We start from the raw sequence: 20715 nt of genomic DNA, 5'->3' as shown, positions 1-20715 counted from the left end.
ATTTTTTAGAAATCAATAGGACTTTTAAGAAAATTGAAAATCATAACCAGATTATTAGAAGCGTTACTATATTAGCATTCAAAAAATAGAAACTAACAGTGATAGCAAAAGGGTTTTACATTTTCATGCATTTCTTGATCTTGCTTTGTTTATTCTTATGGCAGCAAATGCCCAAGGCCATGTGGTGTGACCAAATTTGTCCAGCTCATAATCTATGTGATGACTCAAGTACAATAAAAAATTTTTCAAGACATTCTAACCCGGACCCCTTAATCGATCTGAAAGCTAGGGCGAGGATACTAGAAGCAACCAACCTCCAAAATTGAAGTCTCTCAGTTCGGTCTGATGACTAGTTCACTCAACAGCTAACCTGGGTTGGATAGAACCTTCTTGTGATAGAGATAACTCAACCTTTTGCCTAGATACATATGAGGTCCCGACAATTCTATCATATACCAAGTAATTATCGCACATCCATAAGCTATTACATCACATCAGAAGGTTGTTACGCTACGTCAAAAATTGCTATAGCATGGCCCTGAGTTTGTTCGAATATGATTCACCGAAGATTTCAGATCCCAGCTATAAATCAAGTTGGAGCAACCTCCATAAAGGGCAACCCCTGAATAAGCAGAAAAACCCTAGTTTAATGACATTCCATCTCTTTGATTTTTTTCTTCCTCCTCTCATTTCCCACCAAACAACTTCTCTAACTTAAATATCGGATGGCCACCCGGTGCCAGTGATCTTTCGAGCTCTTTGATCTTATTTGTTGTCTTGCAGATCCATGGAAGCAACCTATGTCAAAGGTCCAAAATCGGCAGCAACATCTATAAACATGAGGTATGTAAGTAGTAATGTACTAAATTCTGAAAAACCAGATGGATCTCTGGCTTAACATAGGTGATTTCTTTCCAGTAACGTACTCTATTGAATGTAGTTAAGATTTCATGATGACTTCTTATCATCTACCTGACTGGTGCCATGGAGTATAATCATGATATGAGGTGTAGGATTTCTTCTTTCCAATTTCATGGGCATATTCAATTGGAAGAACGCTCTGGTGATCAGTTGGAGTATGCTAGACTTGGTGAGATCTTGAAGCATATATATCCACTGAGTTTCTTATATTTTGGGGTAAGCTGTAGACCGGGGCTACATTTATCTAGAAATTATCAATTACAAATACCTTCCGAAAGCCAAGGTTTACATCAAGCTTGGTTCCAAAGGCAGTGATTTGCTACCGATAATCTTACCAAATGGTCTTGGCAGGTTCCAACATCTTGTGTCCCTCATCAGATATTGCTTCAGGACTCGGATTCTCGGCTTTTGCTGGGATGCCCCTTCTTTGGAAGAATCTTCAATTCTTTGTGGCCAAGGTCAAATGTCTCTTGTACCGCGTTAGGCTTTTTGGAGATTAAAATAAAAATATCCAAAATTTAGAACTAGTTGGGATATGTTATTTGCAATTATTTGGTGGAAAATTTGGATGAAGGGAAGTGTCAAAACTTTCGAAGTACTTTGATAGAACCAGGAACTCTTGGTCATTTTCATTTTACAATACTTAAGGCCCATCTGGCTGTCTGGGCCCAAAATCCTATACAATTCATAGGATTGAACCCTGCACAACTGAGAAAATCAATCTGAGCTATTACGCTTGTTTAGACAAGAATCCAGGAGCCTATGGAGTAGGCCGGCCCAAATCTCATAGAGAGAGAACAAAGCCCTATTGAGATTTAGGCTAGCCCACTCCAAAGACCTCTGGATTTTAGTCTAAAGAAGCCTAATCTAGATTGATTTTTTAGTTGTGTTGGCTCAATCTCATGAATTCTATAGAATTTTAGGCCCAAACAGCTAAACAAGCCTTTGTAGAAAAAATTATACCTTATACCGCATGCGTCACATGATCATGCACACACCAATCACCTTATTTCTTTTCTATTAGCTTCATTTATTATGCGTTTATTCTGGTAATTGGCCTCTAGATAGGAGACAAGATGATTGGCATGGTGTAAGGCCATGTTGGCGTATGCATTGTAGGGTATAATTGGGAGGTTGATAGGTGAATATTTGTCAACCCATCTGAAATGTCTTGGCTTGGTCTTCTTTGAAGTGTTTTATCTCAGTAATAGCTAAAGTGCAGGTTTGATCGAACTGAGCAATGGAGAAATGCCATTTGTCATATTAAAGACCATTTATAGGCGGTTAATATTCATTAAGAATGCAACTATTATCGTGACTAAAGTAGTTATTATTACATGCGTGATATGAAAAATTGTTACTTTGTAGTTATTGCACATTATGAAGAGTCATTACTATACGATTATTGCATGCATGCTCTGTTAGTCTCGATAACAAATTAACATTGCCCCACCGGAGGACCTTCAGATACATAATTCTTTCTACTTTATTTTCTCTCTATAGAAACTCTCTTTTTTTATTGTTTTCTTAAAGTTCAATTGACTTGATCGTTGAGGGTCCATTGCTAGACAAATTTCAGTAAAAAAATTTTACTTTCAGATCGATCCGATATTCTGTAAGTTTGGTGAAGCACGACATCTACATCTCATTAGTCAGCATTCAATATCCCATTCATCAGCCCCAACATTCCAACTTAAAGCAAAGCCAGCCGACCTCAGTGACCTACCGACCTCAACATTCACCTTAGGTTCTAGAGATGATAGAGAGTGAAAATGAAAAGGATTATATTGTGTTTCTCACATATCAATTACATGAATATAATCCTACATATACATTAAGGTGGAAAGACAACTATAGTAGCTATACAATTATATCCAAACAAATATGGCAGTTAGACAATTGTCCAATAATCACAATCAAGTAAATATGGTAGGTTTGATCTTGGAATCTCTATAGTCATGCGACCATAATAGTCATGATATTTTGATCCTGAAATTTCTATAGTCATGCAACCGTAATAGTCATGATATTGACAGCTCATAGTAATGTTTACATTCTCCTCAAACTCAAGATGGGTGACTGGAAGCAAGCTTGAGTCTAGATATTAGGAGATGAAAATAACATGGAGGATAAGTTTTGTTAAAAATATCAGCAAGTTGATTTGCAAAAGAAATAGAGCAAAGATGTAAAGTTTCATGAAGTACATGATGGCGTATAAAGTGACAATTAATCTCAAAATGCTTAGTTTGTTCATAGAAAATATCATTATCAGCTATCTTAATTGCACTTTGATTGTCACAGTATAATGGAGTAGGAGTAGTGCATAGAACACCCATGTCTTGTAATAACCAACACAACCATACTATTCAATATGGTATGTATAGCACGATATTCAATTTTAGTACTTGATTGGATAACTACTATTTGTTTCTTGTTTCTTCAAGAAATAAGTAAATTTCTAAGCAAGAAATAATATTCAATTATTGACTGACGATCGATTGGATCACTTGCACATTCGGCATTAGAAAAAGCATATAGTTCAAGGATTGACTGAGTTGAGAAATATAAGCCATAAAACATTATCTCCTTTATATACCATAGGATACGAATCACTGCTGCATAATGCATGGAGTGGTGCATATAAAAATAGACTCACCAGATGTACTGCATTAGAAACATCTGATCTAATAATAATGAGATAAATCAAACTATCAACCAACTATCGATGAAGAGTAGGATTAGTCAGTAGCTCTCCATTCATAGCAAAGAGTTTGGTATTAGTCTCAATGAGAGCATCAACTATTTTGTTATAGATCAATCTTGCTCGAGCAAAATGATTAGAAGTATATTTGACTTATGAGAGATAAAGTCTATCATCAGATGTTGAGACTTCAAGATCTAGAAAGTAATGAAGAGAATCTAGGTCTTTCCTCTCAAATTGTTGATCGAGAGAATGCTTTAAATCATAGAGACCTCCTGTATCATCTTCAGTAATGATTATATCATCCATATGAAGTAGAAGTAAAATGAGTCTACTAGAAGCCTTGCAAGTAAAAAGTGCCGAATCATGAACACTAGCAGTAAAGTCAAATTGAGCAATAGTGGAGCCTATTTAAGACTGTATAATGCTCGATGCAGTCGATAAATAGTTTTAGGAGGATGAGGATACCTAGAAGGAGATTGCATATAAATCTTTTCTTCTAGATCATTATTGAGAAAAATATTTTTAACATTCATTTGAAAGAGAGATCATTTTCTAATAATAGCAATAGCTAACAAAAAACGGACCGATGTTAGTTTAGCAACATAAGCAAAAGTCTCTTTATAAGCAATTCTATAATCTTGGATAAATCCTTTTGCTACTAGACATTGTAACACTCAACTGTACCATCTGATCAAGTTTTGATCTTATATACTCATTTACATCCTATCATAGACTTGCCAGGTGATAACTCAACTAGGTCCCACATGTAAGTTTTAATGAGAGCATCAAGCTCCTTAGTCATAACTTTCTGTCCAAGAGGATTAAAAGAGGTCTTACAGAATGATCGAAGTTTATGTAAAGTAGCTAATACAAAATAACAATGGTAATCATTAAGATGTAAGGGTAGCGATCTTACTCGAGTGGAACGACGAGGTATAGCTTGTGGGCCCAAGAGTGTCAATATGATCTACTTACTGTTCAGATGCAATGGCATTGGCTGAGATAGTGGAAAGAGGAGATATCTCTTCATTACTTATAGAATACTCAAAAAAAAAATCAAAATAGAGTCGGTGAAGAAGGATAAATGGAAAGTATTTATGTGAAACTCAAAAAGAAATATAAATGATTTATGTTTCCAAAAAATCATATGTGAAATGCAAAGATGTTTAGATATTGGATCATAGCACCTATATCCCTTATGTTCAATCCCATACCTGAGAAAACAACGAAGATGAGAGTACATTCACGAGATTGGAGCAAAATAAAATAATCACAGTCAAAAACTTTTAGATGAGAGTAGTCGGGACCAGAACCATAAAGACACTCATATGGGGATTGATTATGAATGATCAATGAGGGAACATGATTTATAATATAGATTGCAGTCAAAATGGTCACCCCTAGAACTGTCCTAGAGTTGAAGCAAAAATGAGTAAAGCTCTAGTGGTACAATAATATGTTTAAGTTTGCACTCGGCAAGACCATTTTGTTGGGAGGTGCCATGATATGAAAAATGAGAGAAAGTTCCTTTGTTTCTAAGTAATGCAAACATAGACTCTAACTTATATTCTTGTGCATTATCAAATTGAAAAATTTTGATGGTTCGAGAAAATTAGGTGTGAATCATTTTTATAAATTCTTGATAAATATCATAAAGCTCAGACCTATGTCTCATTCAATAAACCCAAATATAATAGAAAAAAATCATCAATAAAAATTATAAAGTAACGAGAGGTGCCACTCATAGTAGGAATAGGGGCAGGTCCTTATATGTCAGAATAAACCAAGTCAAAAGGTGCTATTATAATGGATTCACTTTTATTAGAAGGCAATGCATGCTATTTTTCAAGTTGATAGCCAACACAATCAAAATTTTCAAAAATAATATTAGACCTTAATTAGCCACTAGAAACTAAAGATTGTGAATGAGATAAAGATGCACAACCTAAATGAGAGTGCCACAATTTTAAAGGAATGGATGAGCTATTAGAGGCTACAGAGAAGGAATGGCTTGGCATATGAAGTGATGAGAGTTCAAACATTCATCTAATTCTACAGCTTGTCCCAATGACCTATCCTATCTGTGGGTCCTGTATGGTACAATCATAAAAAGAAAAGAGTAAGTCAAACCTATGTTCAATAGAAAGCATGTTTCAGGGAAGCTTGGGAACATGGTAGACATTAGGAAGAGAAATGCTATTAGTAGAAATGGATCCTAAACTAGTGACAAACATGGTTGAACCATCAGCAGCACGAATAGTCGGTCCATTAGAAATAGAAGATATAGTGGAAAAATATGTGGGATTAGGGGTCATATGGTTAAAACAGGTTGAATCAATAAATTAGGAAGTGTTACCTAATGTTACTGGGATGGTAGAAGATGATCGAGTGTTATTACGAGATAGAACTTATAAAATAAGTGCCTTATAATCAAATATGGTGAGAGAAGCAAGCAGAGTATGCTCAAACCTATACTCCTTAGATGGAGTTGAAGTAGGTACAGAACCTCTAGGAGAATCAGCAACTATAGTAGTGTGTTGAGAAGAGTTGGATTTATTGAGCTTTCTACAAAAGTCAATAATATGCTCTCGAGTATGACAATATGCATAGAAATGGTTAGATTTGTTAGCACGTCGATTATTCGGATGATCTATTTTAGTAGAGTTGTCTAATTTTCTGTTCTATGCTAAGGAAGTTGTGACTAGAATATTTTTTTGCTTTCAAAAATGCATAGTATGAAGGTGTGTTTTCTTAGATTTCAACTCTTCAAGAGTGGTATCAATGGATGGTAAAGGAGTTCGATGCATGATAGATGCCTTAACAGGCTCAAAATCATCTTTGAATGTCATAAAAAATTGAGTAAGTTGAATAGAATCATGATAAATGTTGAGGATAATATTTTTAGAATGGGATAATTTTAGCTTAAGTAGGGCCAACTGGTCCTAGATAAAAGATATTTGAACATGAAACTCTGTAATAAATTATCCCAGTTCTTGTCTCATATGCAGCAAATCACTCATAGTTAATTTTGAGAAGCAAAATTAGAAGATCCCAGTTCTTGTCTCATATGCAGCAAATCACTCATAGTTGATTTTGAAAAGCAAAATTAGAGGAAACATATCATTTTGCCAAGAAGACTCAAACCTCTTTTGTAGTATCAAAAATACCGAATTGCATATTAATAGATGGGATAGAGGTATTAGTAAATTATGTGATAATTTTGAAATTGATTCCTTCTTAATCCTTGAGTCCAGCATGAAAGATTTTTTCATCCTCATCCTTGTCCTTTTCAGATACTTTAAGATCATCATTAATATATTTTCAAAGTTTTCATCTGCACAAAAAATTATGCATGCTCTTAAGCCCAATAAAAATAATTATTGCCATTAAGAATAACTTGAATAGATTGAGAGATGTCATTTTGTATTAAAAGGTAAGTCAAAGTTTAAGCCAGGAGATGAAAACAAAAAACAAACAAAAACGGGTTGAAAAAGAGATGAATTGAGAAATGTGCACGGATGACACTATAACAAAAATGGACATAATAGGTCACTATTGTGATGTTGCATGGTGGCACATGGAGACAACCGATAGCGAGGGTGATGATGATGTCGAGGGATTAAATCTCCAAGACGCCGTGATGGAATGTTATTCAAACCACGATCTTTGAGAAAATTTTATCACACCAAAATTGCAAAAGTAGCAAAAAGAGACCACAGAAATCTTATGGCTCTGATATCATAAAAATAGAAATGATTATATTGTATTTCTCACATCTCAGTTATATGAATACAGTCCTATATATACACTAAAGTGAAAAAATAGCTATGGTAGCTATATAATTATATCCAATAATTATAATTAAATAAATATAATAAATTCGACTCTAAAATCTTTATAGCCATGCGATCATGACAATCATGACATTGACAGCTCGTAATAATATTCACCAAGAAAATCCTCCTGCCAAGCAGGACCCATCCTACTGTCACGCTAGGCTCAAGGTGGTGAACACTAAACATCACTCCTCACCCTGACCACTCTCAGCAGTGACTGATCAGGAAGGTGGCTACATCAATCCAGCATCCATGACCACTATTATGGCCTCTTTTGCGTCCAAAAGTTTCATTCTTTCTCCTCCTCTTGCTACTCCTCTCTTCTATCTTGTATAGCTTTAGTTTTGTTGGTGTAGAAGGTTGCGGGTGTCAAGAACCTGTTCAACGGGCCAAAAACGGGGTTATTTGTTTGGCCCAACGGTTTGGTCCCAAGCCTGTTAATATTTTGGGATGGTTCGACCGTTAGACCTATTATTGGAAATCAGATAAGAAGTTTAGCCAACAGCTAGGGCTGTTAGGTACCTCCGTTTCCTCGTCTCAAAGGTTTTATGCGTTCATGGGAAGTAAAATTTTACTCTAGAGTAGACCGCATGCTTGCAAACTAGGAGTCGGTGGCATTATTTTTTTGTGCATGACCCATCCTGTGGACCATAGATATCTTTAATGCCATGACTCTAGCTTTGTAATCTTCTACCAGACCATTACAAACTAGCATCTCCTATCGTTTTCGATCTTAAATGTGCTCTTGCCAGATCTGGATTCATTCTTTAATGGTTGGGTTTGGTGGGTTGCGTCTTCCTTCAGGCATCTTCCATGAGACCACATGGGATGTTCATAGAAGACAAAGTAAGAAAAGGAGAATTATTATTGGTGAAAATGTTCCTTCACTTATTGGTGGAAAAGTCAACGCGTTGTTCCTGTTAGGAAAAGACTCTTTTAAGTTGTGTCTGCTTCCTTTCTCTGCTAAAAGGATGTTCTTTGCTAGCACCACCTCATTCATAGCACTACGTAGATACAAAGCTAGAAAGGAGAAGAATTGCAGGTATATTAAAAACCAGCTTCTATGTTTTTAGTATTCATATAAGTAATCAGACTGTATACATGTGTGGCTATAAAATTAATCATTGAGAAAGCTTCTAGGCCCTCTCTTTGTCAAAGCAAACTCTATGACTTTCCTTTTCTATGATTTATATAAGGCATGCTATATACATTTACAAGTGGACATGGGGTTGTTTCCCTTCTGTCACTTTTAGAGAAGTAACACAAAAATTTGATCCCCTTGTATCTACCGTCCTATCGGGGAAACTAGAAGTACTCCTTGTGGAAGTGGAAGCGCGTCGTAGTTTTTTGGCTCAGCTCATGTGATAATCTTTTTAGCTCTTTGGCTAATATGGGTGTGCCACAGTAGAATACACCTGCATGAACGATAAACCTTCATGAGATACTATTTTTTTTAAAAAGTAAAATAATAATGGATTAAATGTTTGTTTCTATTTCATTGAAGGTTGTTTCATGTTTCCTAGAGTAGGTAGTGATTGGATGGATAATTGATGCAGCCGATAGATGTAACAGTGGAGACCAGAATAGCAGATCGAATTACACATCTTGTTATCTTTCTGACAAAAATATACCTCTTGTTTTCTTTTTTCTATTTTTTTTGAAGGACTTTATACCACTTGTTATCATCCCTTGAGTAGATTTTCTTTGTTATTTGCTTACAAATATGAAATCATCCTCTTAAGAAGGTTCTCAATTGATGGGTGAAATTTATTACCTACTGTGGCACCAGGATGCTTTGAAGCTATTTTAGCGAATACTTCTTTCCAGTTTGGCCTTGCAAAGTGCGTTCTCACCTGCCAAATGATGAATTCAGCAATCCTAAGTTAGACCAAATAGAATAACAAACTCTGATTGCTAAGTAAAGCCCATACAGACAGATCCAGTTACTTCATCCATTGAGATTTGTCTGACTTCATAATATGCATTCTGGTTTAGCCACTTTGTTAAAATGCCGGAGTTGATTTTGTTTATAAAAATTCAGGAATCAGGTTTTAGAAGAAAAAAAAAAATCTTATTTTTAGGAGCATAAGATGATCTAGTTGGTGGAATATAGCTGCAAATATAAGAACCAAACTTTTAAACAGGGATCATTAGAAGATATTTACTCTAAGTGAATATATACAACTAGTTGAACTTTCTTAAATAGAAAAAGCACTTGAGCTTTCTAAACCCTGATTAAAAGTCTGATTTTGGAAGAGTTGTAATAACCTTGAATGCCGGTAGAGCTCGACCATCTTGTCCAAAAAAATATTCAAATCCATTAGTGATCAATGGTGTCTTTTTTGTTCTTGTTAGCAATCCTTTCTAAATTTTCTATTATCATATCGATATTAATTTTGTTCTGGAAAAGAATGTTACCCGGGTTCCTGAGACGATGTCAACACCATGCTTAGCATGATTTAGGGCCTGCACCATTGTAAGTAGAGTTGTCCTGGCATCACCCTCCTCATAAACACTCGTCAAATAGTTATGCAACTCAATCACACCCTGTTTCAACCACACAAAAAAGAAAGTGTCAATCTCTTCTCAGCGTCTCTTTCTTGAAATAGAACTTCTTCAATAATTTAATTAATTTACAGTTCTAACTTAGAGAAGTTATTCAGACAAAAGAAAAAAAACCACCTTTCTCTGGCAGTGCAAACATGAAATAGTGAGAAAAAGAGAAGTGTTACCTTTTTATCCATTTCAGCAACATCATTCATTACGCCTTTGAACCATTCAAAAGATCCTGGCTCTCTTGTAACCCAGTAGAAATAGGCCCTGGTAGTCCTATATGGTCTTTTCTTGCTGCTACTGGATGTAGAGAAGCTGAAGCTATTGCTGCTGTCCTCTGATCTGCTAGTCTCCATTGCTAAATCCTAACAATTTCACAGAAACACAAATATCATTGATAACAATCTCCTATAAGAAATTCCGATTCAATTTTTCAAAATCATCTTCAGATCCTTTTCGCACAAAACATGGGTGCAGCCACAAAGCACAATCTTAAGTTGAAAGAGCTCAATCTACAGGAAAAGCTGCAAAAAAACTAAATGAAAGTATTGAACAAATTTTATGATTGGCTATCAACTTTACACTGACGCTATAGACATTAGTGTTCGATTCCTGGACAAGACAATTAATTTATGCAAAAAGGGAGCCATTAAGGAAATCTATCTCATATACGAAAAACTAAATCATGTAAGAAATGAACAGACCCTCCAAAAAACCTGGAAATAGTCAAGATTCATATCCAAAGCGTATATTTGCCAATATTCAAAACATTGTTCTATGTTCATAGAAAACATAATAGGAGTACTGGAAGTTCACCATTAGTTCCTCTGCAAGTTTAATGTTGTTGAGTAGGTCTCTGAGTATGCTTATGAAAGGTGTAGCTCCAATTCCAAGCCCCACCAGAAGTAGAACATCATAGTTCCGAAAGTCCTGTGCCGGGGCACCATATGGGCCATCCACTAGCAATCTTGGCAAGCTGCATGAAATTTAGAATTCTGTCATCATATGACTAGCCAGAGAGTAATGAAGATCCTTGCATGTCATCGTATTACAGACTAGCTAACCTTCTTTGGTCCACTGACCCTAACTCGTTAAATGTGGCTCTTCCTATTGAACGTGGTGAGAAGTAGTTCTCTAGGAAGATGCGCTTGAGCTCCTGCGTCCAGTCGCCACTGGTTCGGATGTGGACACTGAGGTAATCATCCCCAGGAGCTGAAGTGATGGAAAAAGGGTGCCTGTTGTGGTGCAAAGTTAGCATGGTGAGTTTCTTAGCATGTTATGAATTCCAACTTGAGCAGAGATAGAGAAACTGGTGGAGGTACAAACCATTCAAATGGGGAGATTGTGGGACATTGGAGGAATATGTATTGCCCACTTCTATAGCGAAATCCATGTGGCTTTGACATCGTCAATGTCAAGACACTTCCTGGCAGTAACGATACCTGCATGGAACAATTGGTATATAACGAAATGGAAATTTGAAAACATAAATGTTAGTTTTAATTTTTCAGAAATTTTTTCGAGCAACGAGTAGTTTTAAACATTTGAATTTACTGAATATATGGAGAAAAATAGAAATAATGGCAGAAATATTTAAAAATTTATATAATAAATGAAAAATAATAAAGAGTTTTTTTGTAGTGATTTTACATCATGACTATATTGGTAATGCTGGTCAAATTAAACTACCAAAAAAGATAAATGAGATAAACTTAATAAGTTAGTGATGAGAGGAACGATACCTTTAAAATCTTAACAGAATAAGCCTTGGAACGGAAGGCTCGTAGAACACGCTCTCCTACATACAGCAGCAAGGGAACTGAGAGGTACATCCATGTCTGCCAAAACAGTAAATCTCATTCTTAGCTGTCCAAATAATTAGCCTAACTAATATCAACAAGCAGTATAGGCCCCATGGAACACAAAATATGTGGATATGAAGGCCAAAGTAAGATTAGTCTCCTCAGTTATTGTAGCATGTAGGTGTATTTATAGATGACAACCGATTTATTAGACATTTTTGAGAGAAATTTATATGACCTACAAACAAACCATACTTTAGTTACTTTCCAGGCATTATTTTTAATACTTCTAGCAGTGAAGGAGACATTTCCTACGATTGTCATCTTAAAATATTTCATATTTTTGAGATGCTCTCTTCCAGTCTTTTAGTACATCCACTCAAGAAAGTTTAATCAGGTCTATGTTCAATGGGCGACATACGAAGACGCGGTGGGCCATCATCCACCTTCAAAAAGGCTTCTCACATAAACTAATATCTAGCTAGATTCCAGCTCATGTGAATGATGGCCGAAGGTCTAGAGGGAGCTTTAGTAGTCACTAAAAATATTGGAGTCGGGCCACCCAACATGTGATGAGCAATCCTTGTCAAAGAATACAAGTGGTTGATCATGTGGATCACTAACGGGTTCAGGTTGTATCTTTCGTATGAAAGAATGATTGATCTTCTTCCACGACATCAACTATTGGATTGCATTTTGCACAAATCTCAAAACACTATGACCGTTCCTTGCATAGATTTTAAAGCAGCTATGTCGCCGTCCAACAGTTACCTCGCAAAAGAAGGTGAATCATGGCCATTCAAAGGCGATACAATCCAAACCCATCACTATTATAAAGCTGTGGACAAGCCATAACAATTCAAAGTTTGTTGAAACTAACTTTTCAAATGTCATCTCATTCCAGAAAACGTGACTGTTTATTTTGCTGCATCTGGGCCATCTGCAGGTCCAGCTGCAGCGATTAGGCTTACATGATGCTCCTATCATGTGGTCCAGAAAGAACAACTCTCATCACAAAGTGGAAATCCATGCATTAAAACATGTTTTATATACTATTTTACAAAAAAAAAAAAACATGTTTTATATCACTTGTTGACCAACCAGCCTGCTGGTTGACTGGCAGCTAGCTTTTATCAACGGAATATACACCTCGGGTTATAGGATGTCCATATTACCTAATTCAAACTCCACTATTGTATATTATTACACCAGAATTTCTAAGCGATGTATAATATTAGTTCGTCCCAGCTAACATGATACCATGTCATACGCCAAAGTCAGAGGTCGCAGGCTGTCAAGCTGGCTGGCTGCTAATTTTATGCTTATTTTCAAACAAGAGACCATGTCTTGTACCAAAGTCAGAGGTCGCAGGCTTAATTCAGCTGGCTGTTAATCTTATGCTTACTTTCAGCGTCACTCGAAGATCTTCAGCTTCCAAACAATAAACTAGTGAAGAGAAGACAACAGTTTAGATGACTCAGTTTTAAGGAGAACCAATACCCTACTGCATGTGCACCACGCCAATCACATCGATCGTCTCCTTCCTATGGGCCATAGGAAGTCACCAACGAGACTTGAGGTGATTGATGTGGCGCACCGCCACGTGGTGAGAGTATAATTTCTCCAGATTTAGGCCCACCTCTAAGCCGAAAGAGACGTGCCAACCTCATCGATCTGTTTTTATCTAAAATTGTTATATACTGTTGTAATAAAGATAACAGTGTCATTTCTGCTGTTATTAAAGCAGAGATATCATAGAACAGTATCTGAAGTTTGGGTTGTTATCATGAGAGCTCACCGTTCTCTGGTACCATTTGTGGACGAGGAACATGTAGTAGCCGTGGACGACGAGGAGGCCGTAAGCGACGGCGAGGAGGTGGTGGGAGTACCAGAAGGCGTTGAACCCGGTCAGCCGGTTCAGCGGGAACGGCAGCCTCCCCCCGTTCTTCCTGAACCGGTGGGTCGCCAGCGTGAACGACACCGCCATAAGCACCACCATCCCGATACCCGTCACGCCCTCCACCCCGGTCAGGAGGCCGCTGTACGTGGGCTTCACCGGCCCGAAGTCACGTGCCACCAGCCTGTACTTCTCCGGGGAAGCCCCGATCACGCGTGGGAAGTCGCACGCCAGATGGTTCCCCGCGTGCAGCAGCATCCCGATCACTATTGCCGTCGCGATCATCTAATCATTTGACAAATTTGAATAAATCGAAACGGGAAAATAAAGTTAATTCAAACATCAGCCGCCGTCGTGCGACCAAGAATCAACGGTGGGTGATTGGATGGTAGGATTGGGAGTGTAAGTGGGACCCACGCACGGCTCGGTCACCTACCGCTGATTTTGGAGACCCACCTTAGCGGACGGTAGGAAGCAGAGACGCCTCCGACGTCCCACCAACCACGACGCCGGTGACGCTAGATCGGGTGTACCATATAGATCAGCACACAGCGGGTGGAGACTATCTGGGGCTGGCATATCTGTGGGACCCACAGTAATTTTCAGGGCGCGCCGGTCAGAGAGCCTCAACGGCGTAGCGACTATTTGCGAACACTCTTATTTGCTGGTATCACGCATTCACAGCAAAAAAGTGGGATTCGAGGCCCACCTGATGGGCTGGATTCCACTTGGCAGAGCCACCTCTTGGACCAATCACAGCATGCCACATCAGCTAATAGGATACTAAAAAGTTTGTCTTGTTGCGACTTTGCGCGGCTGAGACACAGTCCCAGTTTTCTACTGCTCATGGCGTTTCCATGGGTAAGGCAAGAAGGCTGGGGTAAATTGAAGAACAGATGGAGTAGCGTAGAATCCAGGGTAGTAGTTGGGATCTACCTTGTGGAAGGTGATGCTGTCGTCGAAGGGAACGAAGAGGCGGGCCCGAGTGGAGCGGAGCCAGGTGAGGGTATTGCGGCAGACGGGGAGAAGCACGAGGGCCATATTGAGCTTGAGCGTCTCCGCGGCCCCCTTCGCCGTCGTGAGGCAGTAACCCATCACATGGAACGCTGCCCGCCGCCGGTACTGCACGAATTTCCACACGAATAGCCCCGCCATCGCTGCCACCCACAGCGCCACCACCCACGCCCTCCGCCAGTTCTCCTGCACCGCCAGCCTCGCCGCCAACGCCATTCTTCGCCAGCCGCAGCTCCTCCGGTGGCCCCTCAGCCCCCCGCTGGTGATGTTCTGGCTCCACCCGGCGCCGCTTGCCGTGCTCAGCGGACGGCTGTAGTTCATGTAGTTGTCCCTCTGGAGCAGCAACGCCTCCAGCTGCCATAGCTATCAAAGAATAATAAAACAGGGAACAGCAACAAGCAGCCAATCAGCACCCGACACGGCTCATGATTGGTAGCCCATGTAGATCATGTTTAACCCATGTTTGGTTCGGTCCTTCCAGTATCCAGCTGGGTTAAATCGAAGGGTTGGAAGAAACAGGAATTGTAGCGGTTCCGAACCCGTTATGCCTTCGGCTTGTAATTTGATGGTTTTCTAGACCTATTTTAGGCTTACCTCGATGTACCCAAGGTTTTCTGGATCCAGCTCCTCCATGATCAGCGCAGCGTACTCCTCCGCCTGTTCCTTAAGCTTCGACAGTTTGTTCGCCGAGGCGCTGAGAACTATCAACTGAAACCGCAACAATCGCCCATAGAAACCACCAACAATTACCAAAAAAAAATTTGAATTCTACTAATATTATTGTCATCAGAATTAACTCACCTCCTGTACTTCCTTTCTGGTTATTCTTCCATCCACGTTGGTGTCCACTCTATAATAACAGAAGAAATTATTTATATTTTATTTTTTTTAAAGGAATTTTATTATCGTAAGTGGCACTTTTTTCTTTTTTCCTTATATATATATATATATATATATTTAAAAAAAAAGGAAAAGAAACAGAATGAGGCGTTCATACATGTCGAAAAAGATTTGGAGTCGGGCATCGAAGCTTTGATCAGATATCTGGACCCAGAAATCGTACAATTCCTCCTTGGTTATTCTCTCCAGAGTTTGCCGCCGCCGTCGCGCCAACGCGTCGAATAACCCTACGGCGAACTCCTTTGAGTCGACCATCCCTGTCAACCAAATCACCGCTCCCACGGGTTATCCCCCGCTTCCGTCACTGGGCGGTCACCCGACCCCATTTCTCAAACGAAGAATAACGAATCGAGAGAGTGAGAGAGAAGAAAGAAAAGACCTATACACTCCCCGAAGTCGTCACGGGAGAGCAAACCGTCCTTGGCGAGCGACGCGAACCGCTCCTCCACCCGTCGCCAGAGCTCCGCCGCTCCGACCGACCCCGTTGTCCGGCTTATAAACCGGAGCCCCTTCAGAGCCCGCTGCGCCCCAGACCTCGTCCGATCCAGCCGCGCCTGCCTCCGCCGCGCGTCCCGCGCCGCTAGGGCGGCCACGGCCGACTCCTTCGCCGGCAACGGTGACGGCGATGGCGACCGCCGCGGCGATGGCGACTTCAGCCACGCGAACTTCCGCCGGATCCGCGACGCCGTCGACGAGCTCCGGCTCAGGCTCACCGCGGGGTCCTGATCGGCCACGGCGGCAGCGCCGCCGTATGTCGGTGTGACGCTCCGGACCACCATCGACTCCTCGTCCAGCTCCAGCATCACTTCAACCAGCTCGCTCTGGTCGTTGAGGAAGATCGGCAGCATTCCGCCGCCAGTCGCTGGGGAGAAGAGCTCGTCGCCGGAGTCTTGATCCTCGGCGAGGAAGTCGGCGATCCGGCGGTGGCCGGACCGCCGGGAGCTGCTCCCCCCGGACGACGGTGTCTTCATCGATATCTCAGGTACGATCAATTAATTCACTTCCGTCTCTCACTCTCTCTCAATTATTGGCAGGTTTCTCCTTCGTCTTCTTCTTAAAACGAACTCCACACCACGAATTCAACGCTTTGGCGATGAGCTCCCACAGAGTGGTTGGGATTCGTTGTAGAAAATCTGAGTAAAAGAAAGAAAATGGTAAAAATTCCATAAAATATGCAAGAAAACGGAGAATAGATTAAATATAAAATATTAAACCAGGAAAATTGGAACCCCATGCACACATCCAATCTCCGCTGTAATTTTTCGATCTAATGGCTGCAGATCGATAAATCGAGGGACGTTTTGGTAGTGTAGGAAGAAGATAAATTTGGGGGGAGGATCCTATTTTTTATTTTTATGTTTCTTTTCTTTTTTTGTTTTAATTTGAGAGAAAGTGGGTACGTATACCTCATGCGCAAGCCTCGATTGCTCCGTTCTAGAGATCTACGGAGGAAATTCTGACACGTGCCTATAAAGAGCGGCGAGAGAGCAGGTGGTGGGGTGGTGATTCGTTTGTATTTTGGACGTTATGGTTTGGAGAGGTCACCGGCCGATGGCGGAGGTATTTATAAAGGGAGGTCAACCGCGGGTTGGCGGGAGGAGGGGTGGTCACCGGTGGTACCGGAAACCGCCGGTGACCTTCAAGCGGTGGTAGCGTAAGCTTTTCCTTTGGACAACATAAACCCTGGAATGAAGGGAATATTCTGCCATAATGCGATGCGGTAGAAGAACTCTCTGGGGCATTTTTGTCATTTCAGCAGTGCTCGAGAAGTGGGTGGCAGTCGAGGCCTGAAGGGTGGTGGTGGGGGTGCTTCTAGACAATGTGGTCGGCAATTTGAGGAGTCTATTCTGGAGTCGGCTCATATTAGATCAAGGGTAATTTAGTCATCATGTTAATTTGCGTTGCTGTCTTCGTGAGCAATCAGTTAGTTTAGTCACGGTTTTCTGACCCTCGCCATCCTTGAAATCCAAAGGAGGTAAAAAAAAAAAATAAATAAAAATTGAAGAATGTTCTAGAAACTTCTTAAACTTGTCTATTGTTTTATTATATGTATTTTCTATAAAATTTAAACGTGTAAATGGTTGAATTGTGAATAATACGCCATGACCAATTAAGATGGGCTTTGGATAGGGTAGTTCTCAAAATTCTAATCATCAGGTATAGTTGGAAGGGCCCTCTAACGTTTCATTAGTTTCAATTGCCACCATAGGTAAGTTGACATGACCAATGTGCTTATCAATTAACAAAAAACTAACTTTTAGAAGTTTTTAGATCATGTTGTATTACCAAGCTAAAACTATATGAAAATTAAGGTAATCTCATGATCACCAGTATTAATTATATATACATGTTAACATCTTGGTTGAGGTCAAGTTTTATATATGGAGTTGGTTAATACAAGTATTTAGTTCTCGTTGTTATATCATTAATTGTGAGCCATAGTTTACAATAATCCAAACTATGGAACGAGATTTGGAGTTTTACCCTTTTTTTTTTCAAAAAAAAAAAAAAAAAAAAAAAACCAGTTTTTGTATCATGCAATGGACAAGGATACAGCACCCTACATAAATCCTAGTTACTTGTGCCAATGTAGCACTTTCTGTGTCATGCTATGATTCGACTACCTTCTTGTAAATTGCACTATCCCCTTTTGCAGTGCTAGCAAAGGAACGAAGATAAGAGTTGGACGTACTCATAAAATTTGGTCTTGCAACTTATCTTTCATAAGGATTGCAGAGTCTCTTATCATCCATGCGGCATCTATATTTCCCACACTAATAGTGCTAGTTGGCTGTATGAGGGCACAAAACGTATCCAATGATGGTAGGATATGTAGTTTTGACTAGACCTCTCACAACTTGGTTATCTTGGAGAAATATATTCCATTGTCAGAAGGAAAAGGTTTTCTTGTATCTCGTTTATATGAAGAGGTGGGAATGCAATCAGCAATGGATTTTGATTGAGGATTTGCAAAGACAAGGGAATAGTAGGCAAGCTCACCTGCACCATAGCTGCAAGAAAATGTGTGCAGAGACAGTTGGGACTTGAGCGATGAAGAATGAGATGGTAGGACAAAAAAAGGAGTGTGGGGCTAGTGGAGGGCTCTGAGCATTCAGAGATAAAGGATGGAAGGTTCAACCCTCGTTATGAGAAAGAAGGGCAGAAGGCCTCTGGCTTTAACGTAATGCTAAAGGATACATAGAAGGTTGACCTCATTGATTTGCGAGCCCAAACAAATACAGCAACGGCAATAAAAACTCATTTCATCCGCTAACTTTATATAAGAGTAAATAAATGAATAAAAGAAGTATGTACACATGTGATATAGTGTTAGCTAAGAGTATTCATGTGCATCAAAATTAGAAATGGTAGATACTAATTGGTTTGTAGGAGTTAAAAATAGATATTTAGATAAATCAACGAAAAAATGTGATGAAACTGATCACTGTTACTTTCTCTCTCTCTCTCTCTCTCTCTCTCTCTCTCTCTCTCTCTCTCTCTCTTTTAATATAAAGTAGCTAAATATTTAATGGTACAAGATTTCTAGATGAACAACTTCTATGTAAGAAGAACCGGAAAAAAAAAAAAAAAAGATCTTGTATACCATCCTAACAAAATGGAATGCCTTGCGGTGGTTGTCGGTCACATATGAAGTTCGCAGGCCATCTTCTGCTGGCATGAGAATTTCTGGCTCTACATTCGCTAAATATCACATCAATTTCGAAAAGTCACAACAACCATCTGATATCATGCGGTAGGAGAAAATTTTTGTATGATTGAATAGGGAATCCCTATCAACAATTATCTGATATCATGCGGTAGGAAAAAAAATTTGTTTGATTGAATGGGTAATCCCTATTATAATTACTGAAACAAAATTTAACTAGTTTCATGTTGCAGGTTACCTATTTGGGTGGCAATATGAGTGATACATCTTGATCTAGGAAAGCATGCATTTGAGAGGTCACATCCTTCCTTGATTGAGAATGACATGAATCCTTTGTCTCCATGACCTTTATAGCGATCGTAGTCAAAAAAACAAACCTACCTATTTTTTGGTAAATTAAATAGTACAATATTTGTTACTTAAATCAGTGATGAGTAGTACTACCATCCAACGTTTCTAGTACGAATTTTGTTTATCGGCAAATGAGACTTTACTAAGAATTGAAAGTACCTGCAGTCTAAGCTGTTTGTGCGTATGTTAGTTTTTTTTTTTTTTTTTGACTAAATTACAAAACCTTTCTTTAAATTTATGTATATTACACTTGCAGCTAATAGTTTATAAAATCTATATTTACATTCAATTAAATTAGCGGTGTTAGTAAAACTATTTATCTCATGTGATCGGTCAAAATTATTGTTTGGTGGAGAAGAGGATGCGTACATTTTCTTATGTCCTTAGATTGTTATTATATCACTTAAAATTATTTTTATTATTTTTAAAATTTTTTTTGGTATGATATTTGGGTCTCATTTAAGGTTAATAATTTGACCAATGTTCTATTAAGTTATGAGTTAAGCATTGGATGTGTAATTTGTGTCTAATCTCAGAGGTTTTTTTTGTAATTTATCCTTTATTTTTTCTTTATATTTTGTTGGTGATAGTTTTGTTTACCAATACCACCGAACTTTGATTTTCTTAGCAGTTTAGGGTGGGTCTATGATTCTACTAGGGCATCAGCCTAATTATATTAAATCGCAGTTGTGGGAGAAGTGGCTTGATCCATTGCTGGCCTAGGTGGTACAATATAGAAGGTAGGGAATAGCCCCTCTTAATCTAAATTATACCGGTGCCTTTTCTGAAAAAATCACAAGGGCAGTGAGGGGTTTTCTTTCTCCTAATGGTTGCAGTTAAGCTATTCCATGGACGTAGAGGACAGTGGATGAAGCTATAGAAAAATTATCAAAAAAATAAAATAAGGAGGCAGGCAGCAGCCATGTCTTCTCTCAGCGTGGAAGCACGATCTGAATGCAATGCTTGGCACAAATGAAAAAGGAACTATACCCTTTTTTGGCCTACACGGTCCAATCAAAAATTTAACCAAGATGAAATTTGATCTAGACTCTAGATTAAAACAAGATTTT

At 39.1% G+C, this 20715-nt stretch overlaps 1 protein-coding gene across 4 annotated transcripts; it reads right to left on the bottom strand.

Moving 5' to 3' along the window:
* Positions 1–8504: 8504 nt before the first annotated feature.
* On the bottom strand, positions 8505–17386 carry LOC105042006 (respiratory burst oxidase homolog protein E). Of its 4 annotated transcripts, none has more exons than XM_019849595.3 (15): positions 17034–17386; positions 16007–16760; positions 15725–15884; positions 15529–15577; positions 15322–15435; positions 14650–15081; positions 13615–13998; positions 11757–11852; positions 11341–11456; positions 11079–11249; positions 10831–10990; positions 10194–10379; positions 9880–10008; positions 9236–9314; positions 8505–8876 (listed from the first exon to the last, which is right to left on the bottom strand). In XM_019849595.3, the coding sequence occupies exons 2-15, from the start codon at positions 16596–16598 to the stop codon at positions 8767–8769; spliced, it is 2778 nt and encodes a 925-aa protein (XP_019705154.1). In that variant the 5' UTR covers positions 16599–16760; positions 17034–17386; the 3' UTR covers positions 8505–8766. The 4 variants fall into 4 exon arrangements, with proteins under 4 accessions (XP_019705154.1, XP_010917405.1, XP_010917406.1 ...); XM_010919103.4 differs by having other exon boundaries at positions 14650–15090; positions 17034–17384; XM_010919104.4 differs by lacking the exon at positions 17034–17386 and adding an exon at positions 16868–16991 and having other exon boundaries at positions 14650–15090.
* Positions 17387–20715: the final 3329 nt, after the last annotated feature.

Source organism: Elaeis guineensis, chromosome 3, assembly GCF_000442705.2.
Source record: "Elaeis guineensis isolate ETL-2024a chromosome 3, EG11, whole genome shotgun sequence".
In the NCBI taxonomy this organism is placed as follows: domain Eukaryota; kingdom Viridiplantae; phylum Streptophyta; class Magnoliopsida; order Arecales; family Arecaceae; genus Elaeis; species Elaeis guineensis.
The sequence above is the reverse complement of the archived record's forward strand: the minus strand, read 5'-3'. Positions and strand labels throughout refer to the sequence as shown.

Excerpts from the sequence above, each read along its gene's own strand:
- LOC105042006 (XM_010919103.4), bottom strand. The coding sequence starts at position 16,598 with ATGAAGACACCGTCGTCCGGGGGGAGCAGCTCCCGGCGGTCCGGCCAC. Across the intron at positions 15,436-15,528 it reads CCAGAAAGGAAGTACAGGAG|TTGATAGTTCTCAGCGCCTC; the intron begins GTGAGTTAATTC and ends TTGCGGTTTCAG. Across the intron at positions 9,315-9,879 it reads ACATCGTCTCAGGAACCCGG|GTGAGAACGCACTTTGCAAG; the intron begins GTAACATTCTTT and ends ATCATTTGGCAG.